This window comes from Thunnus albacares, chromosome 23 (genome assembly GCF_914725855.1).
Source record: "Thunnus albacares chromosome 23, fThuAlb1.1, whole genome shotgun sequence".
NCBI classification, from domain to species: domain Eukaryota; kingdom Metazoa; phylum Chordata; class Actinopteri; order Scombriformes; family Scombridae; genus Thunnus; species Thunnus albacares.
The window spans coordinates 152101-165000 of NC_058128.1; the positions used below are offsets into that span (position 1 = coordinate 152101).

At 40.7% G+C, this 12900-nt stretch overlaps 1 protein-coding gene across 1 annotated transcript in view; it reads right to left on the reverse strand.

The window, feature by feature from the left end:
* Positions 1-2877: 2877 nt before the first annotated feature.
* drd4-rs (dopamine receptor D4 related sequence) overlaps positions 2878-12900 on the reverse strand; it is a 14388-nt gene continuing 4365 nt past the window's right edge. The window contains exons 2-6 of the mRNA XM_044344157.1: positions 10776-10839; positions 9691-10057; positions 9498-9610; positions 4970-5640; positions 2878-3695 (exon numbers count right to left, since the gene is read on the reverse strand). Of these exons, the coding sequence (XP_044200092.1) occupies positions 3493-3695; positions 4970-5640; positions 9498-9610; positions 9691-10057; positions 10776-10839 (1418 nt within the window). The 3' untranslated portion in view covers positions 2878-3492. The remainder of the gene's footprint in view (positions 3696-4969; positions 5641-9497; positions 9611-9690; positions 10058-10775; positions 10840-12900) is intronic.

Sequence of the window (12900 nt, forward strand, 5' to 3'; positions counted from 1 at the left end):
GTCATTAGTGACTTTCACCAGTGCTGTTTCTGTGCTATGATGCCTCTAAATCCTGATTGAAAATCCTCAAATAAACTATTGATTAGATTACTAACTGATTAGAGACTGCTTTCTCAAGGATCTTAGAGAGAAATGGAAGGTTAGATATAGGTCTATAATTGGCTAAAACACCTGAATCAAGAGTAGGCTTCTTAAGAAGAGGTTTAATTACAGCTACTTTCAAATTTGCTTTAATTTGCGGGTTTGGGAGTTAAACCATGGAGCTAACCTCTTATGCTTTATTATCTTCCTTTTTAAGGGGGCGATGGAGTCGAGTGTTATTCGTAAAGAGCCTGCAGCACTATCAATAAGATTATCAGTTTGGGAGGAACTAAAGTTAACATAAGAGTCCTCTGTAGTATTGAGACATGGCAGTGAATTCAGTACTGATGGAACTGCTTCCTTAAATTTATCTACAACACTATCAGAGAGACATCTAGTGAGGACATTTTTGTCTAATGGTGTGTAATCCAGTAATAGGAATTCAAAAGTTATTGAGTAATGATCTGATAAAATAGGATTTTATGGGAAAACTTGTAAATGTTCATTTTCAATCCCATAAGTCAGAACAAGGTCTAGGGTGTGGTTCAGACAGTGAGTGGGATTATTTACACTCTGAGAGAAGCCAGTTGAGTCTAATAATGAGATAAATGCAGTACTGAGACTGTCATTATCAACGTCCACATGAATATTAAATCACCTACTATAATTACTTTATCTGCACTAAGGACTAAGTGTAGAGTACGGACCAGGAGGACGGTTCACTATAACACATAGAACTGGCTGTAAAGTTTTCCAGGTTGGCTGAGAGACTAAGAACAAGACTTTCTAATGAGTTATAATGAAGTTCAGGTCTAGAGTTGATAATTAGGCTGCGACTCCTCCTCCTCGGCCAGTGTCTGGAGGAATGTGAGTATTAATATGACTGGGAGGACTGGATTTATTTAGACTGACATGTTCTTCATGACACATCCTCATCCTCCTGCCCTGATAGAGGACGGGTCTCCCTCTCTTGTCCATGCCTTTGGGGAGAGGGCCAAGGATGGAGGGCTAAGCGATGGCAGGTTTGGGGGTAATGGACGGTGGAGGAGCCGCCAGCGGCAAGCTGTGTGATACTGCCGGGCTTCGCTTTTCTGTGACCGGGCTGCGGGGCAGAGGAGCAGAGAGGGCACGTGCTGTGGCGGGATGGGAAGGGGCACCGCACAGGTCGCAGCAGAGAGGTGAGCGAGCTACAAAGACTCGGCAGTACAGCTCGTGGTCCGACGATCCCCAGTTGGTTAAACTGTTGTAGGCGTCCGGCAGCTTGGGAGGTGAAAAGGATGTAGTGTGAGTTGAAGCCATTGCTGCCGAACTGCAAGGCCAGGTCAAGGATTAATGACAGATAATCATCGGACTCGGACCTGCTGTCAGGGAAAGCTGAACAGATTACGTCTCGATACGAGAATGAGAAGGCGAATTCAGCCGCTGTGAGGTCATAGGAGTGAGCTGGGAGTGGTGGTTTAAGTTCCCAAGGGCCAAATGAGGTGAGCAGTTCCCTGGGGATGTGAGGATTGGTTGAAGTTGGGTGAATGAGTTGAGAGAGGTCAACGTAATTACCAGTAAGGATCTTGCTTGCAAACTGGAACAAAGGGGAGAGGAGAGGATGAGGTGTGCCTAAATACTCTATGGTGCAGAAATGGAATATGAGCAAGGCGTGGTCTTTGTTCTCGAACTTTGTTTATAAATCTATAAACTTCATATATGGTCACAGTCTCCCCTTCTGTTCCTGAGTTATGAATGTTGAATAATGGCCAGAAAAGTCTTTTTACAGAACATTATGATGTCACCGTAAAGTTGACCTTCGACTTTTTGGATATAAAATGTCATAATTAATGCATAAATTCCTGAGTTTCGGCCAAAAATGTGTTTTGTGAGATCACGGTGATGTTGACCTTTGACCACCAAAATCTTATCAGTTGATCCTTGAGTCCAACTAGACGTTTGTGCCAAATTTGAAAAAATTCCCTCAAGGTGTTCCTGAAATATGGGATTAATGAGAATGAGACGGCCAATCAAAATATAACACCTCTGGCCACAGCTGTCGCCAGCGCGGCGGCATAAAAATGTGAATTATTTAATTTGCAGAAGGTTTATTTCTTAGTACAGAACCCCAGTTTGAAAATAAATGACTTACTTCTTTTTCACCTGTTTTAAATATATATAAGTCAGTAGTTCTGTTCTGTCAAATAAAGCTGAAACTAACTTGAATGAAACACTCTTGAGTCTCAGCTCATGTTTGTTACATGTCACTGCTGAAGGTGTCTGTGGGACGTATGGGCTCAGTGTTACCGTGGTAACCCCCCCCCTGTGGTTTCCATGGCTGTTTGAGCACACAAAGAGTGAGATGTGCCCCCCCCCCCACCCCCCCCCCTCCCACGCCCTGGAAACATCAGCTCTTCTGTGATAGAAGATTAAAATGTCAGACTGTGATTTATCTTCTGCACAAACACGTCACGGAGTGAAAAACGAAGTGTGGGTGGCTTCTGGAGTCAGTGACAGGTGGACAAGTTGCTCCGCCCACAAGCAGACGTGTCATTAGAGGGAAGATTTTCACCTGCAGGACACAAAACAACCAACCAGCATTATTTCAACCTGTCAGAGCCCTTCAAGGCTGAGAGATTCATTTCCTCCTTAGTCTCAATAATTTCATCAGTGCAGGAAGAAATATTCAGGTTATCATTAAATAACACGTTTAAAATACGACATTCAACAGGAGTAATCAGTGATAAACCTTTTATCTCCAGTTTCAGGGATTCTAATGTTTTCAGATAAAAAATGAAGCAAGAAGAATAAAGGCAAGTTAAAGTAGAAAATCTCTTAAAATGTAAAGTATCAGGGTCTGATTTCTACATTTATTAAATTTACTTTCATTGAATCTGAATCAGCTCCTCAGACGTGAATCTTGATCTCTTTATGAAGCTACAGTTTCTCACGGTCACCTTGACTTCACAGATAAAAATACTACTAACAATATTTTCCTCTTTGATAAAGGTCAAACATTCACAGACACACTTTTCTTCATGCTTTCTGCTTCAGTCACACAAATATTCAGTTTTTCTGTAAAAACAAATGAAACAATAAAAATAACTGCACTGATCTGCAAAACCTGCACCTTTAAAAACAACATGAAAATACTCATATATCAAAGTATATTTAAATTCTGCACATTCACATATTTTATGCCTGTGAGCTGTAATGTGGAGAGTAGTCATGACTGTAATATGATTATATCTCATGACTGTTCTGCTTTAATCACAGACACAGACGTTTATAGAGTTTATATCTAAAGTAAGGCTTTGGTCAGAAACCGTCCTCCACCAGTTGGTGACAGTTTTTCATGTCTGGAGGTTTTTTAAAGGACGTTCCTGTAAAGACGGCTCATTAAAACCTGGACAGTTTGAGACAGTTTGAGTTTTACGTCCGGCAGCAGAGCAGCTTGTGAAAGACGTTCCTGAACTCAGTGTTGAACGCGGTGTAGATGATCGGATTGACGGCGCTATTGACGTAACCGAGCCACGTTACCACGGAGATGAGGGTGGGGCTGATGTTGCAGGACTGACACAACACCTTGGTGACATGGACGACGAAGAAAGGCGTCCAACAGGCCAGAAACACACCTGGAGACAAAAGACAGACACAGTTAGAGACGGATGGTTCTTCTGCTCACTGACGTTTATATTTTGTGTATTTTATTTTAAGAGCTTCTTTAACTTTATCAGGTTTTTGAACCTTTAAACAGTTGAATTAATAAACAGAGATACAACATTTATGATCCGATCAGATCAAAGTGATTTGTCCTCAGGTACGATATGAAGTTTACTGTCTTCTTTAGTCATATAATGAGGATCATTATGTGAAGTTACAGCTGCAGTTTATGAGTTATAAATCATGATCTTTGTGTCATTGTTTTCTATATTTTTACAAATATTTTTTCTTTCTGGTTTTTGGCCCAAAATCACTCTGATGTGATCAATAGATTGAGTCTGAAATCACCTGCATGTTACTCATTCATACGTGTTTGTTTAAGGATTAATTCAACTGATATTGAGTTATGAATTATTATGAATTACACCAAAATGAGACTTTGAATTAGAATTAAATATATTTTCAGAGTTCAGTCAACATTCTGAGTATTGATGTGTAAATGAGGATGTGAAACTGCTGGTTTCCACGGAGACAGAAAGAAGCAGTTCCTGTTTTTACTGAGAGGATCACAGCTTCACTCTCTGTTACAGTAAAACACAAAAAACTGTTTCTACAAACGTCCAGCTGAGGGGGAATCTCTTGTTTAACATCAAGAAATACACAAGTGTTTGTTCTCGGTTTGCTGCTGCAGGTGGTGAAGCTGCTGCTTCGCCTCCTGTAGAGTCACATGTATCACGTCATGTTTGTATTCAGTCACATTCGGCTGGGAGACGGTCGTAGCAGTGACTGTCTAAGGACTTTATACTAAATGACGTATAACATGTTTCTGCATGTAACGTGAACAATAATGTGCATCTATTTACATGTTTCACACCAACATGTCAACGACACTGTACTGAACATGAAGACAGAGATCAGGTGAGTCTGTAAAAATGATTTTTAAACCTAGTTTTAACAAAAACCTTCTATAACCACAGTATTAAGAGCAGCTATATTTTTTAATTGTCATTCATGCTGCATGTCAGAGCGATGGATGAATGAAAATAAAACTCTTTACATGCAGCATGTGAGCAAAGAGGAATTAATGAGAGTCCTAAATGAATATTTTGTCGTCCTCAGTTTGGTCACTGTTAGACGTTACAAAACAGTATCATTATCTAATAAATAACATGATGATAAACTGTGTCGGTGTCGCTGTTAGTCGTTATAAAAACAGCAGAATTTACTCATAGATGATGAAACTCACCCACTACAACAGGCAGGACCTTCATGGCTTTGCGTTCCCTCCCGCTGACTCTGCTGCTCTTGCTGTTCCTTCGTCCTCTCTTCGTGGTCTTCGGGCCGTTCTCTCGTCTGCTTCCTCCCTCCTTCCTCTCAGTGGCGTCGGCATCCGACATGCTGTCCATCTGCGCAGTCATTGGGTCGCTTTCTGCCGCCGCCCCGTCCTGCTGCTGCTCGGTCGCTGGCATTGCTGAAGGTGTCGTCATGGAGACAGTTGAGGGAGAGGTGGGCCTCAATCCGGCCGGCGCAGCATATGTGACTTTCTCTCGACTCGTCTTTGTGGCCTTCACCCGGCGTAGAGCTGAACCGAGTCGTAAAGAAAGAGTGTGACGGCTGCCACTTGCCGCCTGAGAGCAACTGCGACCGCTCCACCGCCGCAGGCCCCGAAACATCCAGTAATACAAGAAGAGCATGACAGGACAAGGCACGAAGAAGGAGCAGACGGACGAATACACCACAAAACGGTCGTCCTCCAGTTTGCACACGCTCGGGTCACGATCCGGCACCTGGTTCAGGCCGAAGATCACAGGACTGGCCACACCCAGAGACAGCACCCAGGTGGCAGCGATGAGGGTGAGCTGCCGGACGCTAAACTGGTTCCTGTTGTACTTCAGAGGGACGACAACAGCAATGTACCTGAAATGCAGCAGGCAGGTGAGAGAACAGCAAACTTTCCATTCAGCTTTTTATTTTTGAGGAGGTTTAAAACACTAAAGATGTGGTTTCTAAGAGGCTACACCAAAGATGATTGACAGGTGTCTGCAGTCATGAACCTGCACCTGATTGGATGAAGACTTAACGCTCTGGTCTGTCATTGGTCTTTTCTCTCAAACTGGAAAGCATTTTCTGGAAACATCAAATTTATCCCAAACTTGCCTCTGTCCACACTAATAATATCACGTCCAACTGCTTCCCTCTCCAAAGAGGGACAAGGCAAGGCTGCTGCTTATCTCCCTTTTTATTTGATTTGACAAAACCCCACAAAGAACAAACCATACAAAATACAAAGCTACACACAACAGCACATCACATACACTCACAATGTCAATTAAAAATTGATAATGTAAACTACACTCAGTGGTCACACAGCTGATTCGTCTTTAGTTGATTTTTGAATGTATTGATGGAACTGCAGTTCTTCATATAATCAGGTAAATGTTCCACTGAGTTGTGGCTTCACAGAGGAAGCTGACTGTCCAGATGCAGTGTGATGAAATGGTCCAATCTATAGAGGATATTCTGGAGGATCTAATAGAACTTACTGAGCGAGTGAACACAAAGTCACATAGTGGAGGAGGACAAACCATTTAACATTTATAAACTAGACACAAATTTGAGAATAATCTAAAATTCTTCCTCTAAAGTTGTACTTTATGGTTTTAACCATTTTTTAACGTTTCTTAAAGTTCAAATTTGGATCCAGTGTCACACCAAGATATTTAAAATCAGTGACTATGTCAATTTTTTCACCTTTGATGAGAATATCAGCATTATGAGGTTGTACCATAGTCTTAGAGAAAAACATACCTTTTGTCTTGTTTACATTTAGACTCAGACATGATTGATCAAACCAATGTTTGATCCTTTCTAATGCGATTGTTAGCTTAGCAGCAGCTAACTCAGCTGTTTTTGCATGTGTGTACACAACGCTGTCATCTGCATACATTTGTAGTTCTGCATCATAACACTGTTGAGGGAGATCATTAATATATAGGCTAAATAATAGGGGACCTAACACTGACCCTTGTGGAACACCCATTGTGCACTTCATGTTACTGGACAGTGTGTCACCAACTTTAACACATTGTCTCCTATTAGATAAATATGAAGACATCCATGCCAGTGCTCTAGATGAGAAGTTAAATTTAGAGAGTTTTGATATTAAAACATCATGATTGACTGTGTCGAATGCTTTACGCAGATCTAAAAATACAGCAGCAACTACTCCTCCTTCGTCAAGTCTTGATTTAATTTGCTCTATTAAGTGCAAGGTAGCAGTTTCAGTCGAATGATTTGCTGTAAAGCCAAACTGCAAACGATGTAGACCAAAACTGCTTGTATTAAGAAATGTTGTCAGTTGTTTAATAACTTTCTCAGCAACCTTTGAGAGTACTGGCAGTTTACTTATTGGTCTGTAGTTACTGGCTTCAACTTCTCCAGATTTAAAAACAGGCGTGACAACGGCACGTTTCCAGTCATCAGGAAAGGAGCTGTGTTTAAAAGACAAGTTAATTAAATGAGCAATAGGGGGAGTTAAAATATCTTTGTGTGATTTGACAAACATGGTGTCATATTAGAAAGCATCTCTACTTTTGGAGCTTTTTAAGGAGCTGATGATTTTATTTACTTGTAACTCATTAGTTTCTAAAACCTGACCTGTAGCATCTATAGCAACAACATCCGGTTTCCTTTTCATACATTTTTTTCCTAATTTATTTACAGACTCAAGAAAAAAAATATTAAAGACAGAGGCAACAGTAAGATGATCTTCAATTAACTTTCCCTGTACTTTGAATTTAAAATCTCCTAAAAGTTTTGGGTCCCTCTTTGTGAGATTATCGATGTTTTTCCAGATCAATTTACTGTTGCCTTTAACCTCATTCAGTATATTGAAATAAAAACAAGATTTAACTTCTCTTCGCTCTTGGATAACTTTGTTCCTTAAACCTTTATAAATCAGCATGTCTGTGTCTCTTCTAGCTTTAATTGCCTTCCTTAGTGCAGCATCTCTAGATTTAATTAGTTTCCACAAATTTTCATTAAACCACAGTAAATTATTTTTATTTTTAGATTTTATCTGTATCCTCACATTAAATCTTTCCCTCACAGAGTTGATTCAGAGTAAAAGTATCACAACCATAGTCCAGATCATCAGAGGACAGAACATCATCCCAGTTCAATCTGTTAATTTCATTGGTAAATTCTTGCTTAGCTCTGGTTATGCATTGAAGGATCATTGTCTTAGTTGCCGTGGTCTTAAATCTACTTTTAGTCAGTTTTCTCACACATAGGGTTAGGTTATAATCTGATAAACCAGTGATTAAATTATAACTTTTAGTTATTCTTTCTGGTTTGTTAGTAAATATCAGATCAATTTGTGTACTGAAGCATTTTGGCCATTGAGCTTCTTGCAATACCTGTTGCTCAACCTACCAATGAAAGAATTCTTGGAGTGACGAGGAGAGAAATGATCCACAAGGTGTCACTCTATGCAGATGATTTACTCCTTTAATTTTTGAACCCAGAAGACTCTATACTTAACTTACTAGAAGTGCTCAAACAGTTTGGGATATGTCCTTTAACTCCCACATAAATCAAATCTCAAGGACTGCCTTTTTTCACTTACGTAATATCACAAAAATCAGGCACATCCTGTCCCTAAAAGATGCAGAAAAACTAGTTCACGCATTTGTTACTTCTAGGCTGGATTATTGCAATTCCTTATTATCAGGCTGCTCTAACAAGTCTCTAAAGACTCTCCAGCTGGTCCAGAATGCAGCTGCACGTGTTCTGACTAAAACTAGAAAAAGAGATCACATTTCTCCCATTTTAGCTTCGCTACATTGGCTTCCTGTAAAATCTAGAATAGAATTTAAAATCCTTCTCCTAACTTACAAAGCCCTTAATGGTCAGACACCATCATATCTTGAAGAGCTCATAATACCGTATTATCCCACTAGAACACTGCGTTCCCAGTATGCAGCTTACTGGTGGTTCCTACAGTCTTTAAAAGTAGAATGGGAGGCAGAGCCTTCAGCTATCAGGCTCCTCTCCTGTGGAACCATCTACTGGATTCAGTCCGGGGTGCAGACACCCTCTCTATGTTTAAGAGTAGGCTTAAAACTTTCCTTTTTGATAAAGCTTATAGTTAGGGCCGACCAGGCTCGCCTTGGATCAGCCCTTAGTTATGCTGCTATAGGCCTAGACTACTGGGGGACTTCCCATGATGCACTGAGCTCCTCTCTTCTCCTCCTCCTCTCCATCTGTATGCATTCATGTACTATTAATGCATGTCACTAACTTTGCTTCTTCCCTGGAGTTCTTTGTGCTTTCTCATCTCACAGGAAACCCCAGGATCCAGGCTGAGCCTTCGTGGTTCTGCTAATGTCCTTCTCCAGCTATTGCTGCTGTTTGTTGTTGCTAATCACATCTCTATTACTATTACTGTTATTGTTATTATTGTTATTATTCTGCTTCTTTGTGTCTCTCCCTCCTTCTTTCTCTCTCAACCCAACCAGTCGAGGCAGATGGCGTCCACTGAGAGCCGGGTTCTGCTTGAGGTTTCTTCCCATTAAAGGGGAGTTTTTCCTGTCTGATGGAGGACATCACACTGGAACGACTGAGACTCTTTATTCATGCTAATTTATCTGCGATAATCTTCTATTCTTCTGACATGTGAATTCATCTGTAATGAGACTCAAACTGAAGTCTTTGGTCAGATTTAGATCCAGGCTAGTCCTCCAGAGATAGATGTGTTGAACAGGTGGACTCACCTGTCCACACTGATGGCACACAGGTTTAGGATGGAGGCGGTGCACAGCATCACATCCATGGTCATCAGGGCGTCGCAGATGTAGGTGCTCAACGTCCAGACGCCTCCCAGAAACTAAATTGAACACAGACACATAGTGATGCGTTGTCCTCACCGTGTATGCAGGTGTAAAGTCACACTTGACAGAAACTGACCTCGGAGTAGACGTAGAGCGGCAGCACCAGCACGGCCAGCAGCAGGTCGGCCGCCGCCAGGCTGATGATGAAGTAGTTGGTGGCTGTTTTCAGGGAGCGCTCGGTGAGTACACTCAGACACACCAGGACGTTTCCCAGGATGATGACCAGGATGAGGGGCACACCGAGGACCAGAGCCACATAGTTGTAGTCCTTCACGTCTGCCCCACCTGGAGGGCTGCCAGGTGTCACATTGTTCATGATGGGGGCCTCGAACACAGCTGCTGGGCTGCACTTAACATCTGGACACACAACACTTGACTGAGTCTGTACTGTTTGATGGTTCAGATAAAGATGTTGATGGTTTTTGGTCTCACCTTGCTGATACCTGTCCCAGGCTCAGTACATTGTGTGTTTCACTCTCAGGAGTTTGACGGCACACTGAGTTTTTGTTCTCCAGATTTTTCTCCTCATTCATGATGATTGGATCTGCTGATTGTTTCTTCTGGTGGCTGTAAATAATAAACACTGCATTACTGTTACTATTATTACTATACCATGAACACACTGTAGTTTATTTTGATCGCAAAGACACCATCTTGCTGACAGAAACACTCACTACAGCACCAAATCTGTTTGGTTTTTTGTTGCTAAAAACCACAGTTGGACCAGCTGTTTTAGGAAATTAAATACATTAGCTTGAGACTGAAAATATTTCATTGTGGAATATACAAACATAAAGTCAGGATGGAGAGCGAAGTAGAAATTCATCATTTCATGTTTTTAAATTTGTTGTGGAGGTGGAAGGATGATTGATCACAGCTGCAGGGTGTCAATGAACGACTGTCCAGAATCACATTAGATGACCTTCATGTTACAGAAACATTACTTTCGTACATTTTGTTTTTAAATATTGTAAAAATGTTGTTTGGATGACTGTGAACAATAATCAGAAACAGAGACTGATGCTGTGTTTCTGATTCTTTATGATTCCTGCTGTGCCTGCTCTCTTATTTTGGCGGTTATATAAGGAAGTAGAGCAGGTTGTATTAAATGTCAGCTGTATTGTTTGGTGAAGTGTCTCCTCTCAGTGTGAGTCAGATCACAGCGCTGCTCTCATCCTGTGATGCTCCTCGCCAACAGCTTCAGTTACCATGACGACCAGAGAGGCTGAAAAGCAACAAATACAAACACACAAAAATGTACACAGAGTATTTTAAAAATATACATAACCTACTTTAAAATATATACAAACTTTGTTAAAAAACGTACACAAGCTTTGAAAAAAAAAAAAAAATATATATATATATATATATGTGTGTGTGTGTGTGTACAAAACCTTATTTAAAATATACAACCTTCCTTAAAATGTACATAACATTTTTTTAAAACATACAGTACATAATCTTTTTAACAAATGTACATAACTTTATTTAACAATATACATAACCTTTTCCAAAATGTACATAAAAAAATGTACACAACCTTTTAAAAAAAAAGTTGTGATTTGTGTGTCTGAGACCAGAGACTGAACATCAGACTGATCTTATTTCACATGAACTACTAAATGTTGGAGTGAAGACACTGAATATCAGAAAACAGTAGTAGTAGTAGTAGTAGTAGTAGTAGTAGTAGTAGTAGTAGTAGTAGTAGTAGTAGCAGCAGTAGTAGTAGTAGTAGTAGTAGTAGTAGTAGTAGTAGCAGCAGCAGCAGTAGTAGTAGTAGTAGTAGTAGTAGTAGTAGTAGTAGTAGTAGCAGCAGCAGCAGCAGCAGCAGTAGTAGTAGTAGTAGTAGTAGTAGTAGTAGTAGTAGCAGCAGTAGTAGTAGTAGTAGTAGTAGTAGTAGTAGTAGCAGCAGCAGCAGCAGCAGCAGCAGCAGCAGTAGTAGTAGTAGTAGTAGTAGTAGTAGTAGTAGCAGCAGCAGCAGCAGCAGCAGCAGCAGCAGTAGTAGTAGTAGTAGTAGTAGTAGTAGCAGCAGCAGTAGTAGTAGTAGTAGTAGTAGTAGTAGTAGTAGCAGCAGCAGTAGTAGTAGTAGTAGTAGTAGTAGTAGTAGTAGTAGTAGTAGTAGCAGCAGCAGTAGTAGTAGTAGTAGTAGTAGTAGTAGTAGTAGTAGCAGTAGTAGTAGCAGTAGTAGTAGTAGTAGTAGTAGTAGTAGTAGGGTTAGTAGTGTAAGATGTTTTTGCTGAACCAGTGGTGGAAATATGAGCAGAGTCCGTCACAGTGACTCTAAGTCTGATTCGTTGGGTTTGTTCCTGCTCATGTCAGCATGTTGGAGAGATATAACAAAAGAATAAAACATTCTTGTGTCCATGTTTGTGAGTCGTACTTGAGAATTGATTGTGGTATTTTGCTTCAACTATGACCTGAAGTTCATTACTGTGCTTGTTAGAATCATCTGATCGGTAGTAAGCAGCGTTACAGTCGCAGTGTGTGTCTAATGCGTCCATCAGTGAAATAACCCAACAACCAGGAATATCTCAAACAAAGTTCATAACAATCCTGAAAAGATTTGTCAAGATATTTCAGCTGTTTCTTAAAAACAACAGCAGAAAGGTTGTTTACTGAAATACAGACAACCATGAGATCGGGCCTGAAAGTGTCTCTGCAGCTCGGTTTAACAAACAATTCAGACAGAAAACTAAATTACTTCAATAACACCGACGTTCTGCTGCTACGCAGCTTCAACTCAGATTCACATCAACAGTTTATAGCAGACATTTGTTTCAGTGTGTCAGCAGCAGATTTACTGTGTTTCCCTTCATGGAGACATCAGTGGGCAGAGAGTATATCAGAGTATACTCCCAGTATACTCCCAGAGTATACTGGGAGGCTGTGACAGATAGTCAGCGAGGATGAAGTCAGACGTTCCTGAGGCTGATTGTTGTTTCCAGATAAAAGCTGAGTTCTCTTCTGTCGCTGCTGTCAGTCTCAGTAATGGTTTGATAACAAGCGCATCACAACAGGAAGTCTCTCTAATAAACACACAGTAACCAGAGACCTGCCATCCCATAATGTCCCCATATAAACACATTAAAATAAAAATACCTCAAACAATATTGTTTCTGCTTCTTTCCTGCCGGTAGATTCAATGAGCGGAAATATGGGGATTACAACCGCAGTGACGAGATCTATCACACAGAATGATCCGAAGAAGTCCGAAGAGTTAAGCTCTACTGTTCCCACTTTTAATGCAGGATGTGAATGAAACTTGTTCATCCTGCCGACTTCCCGA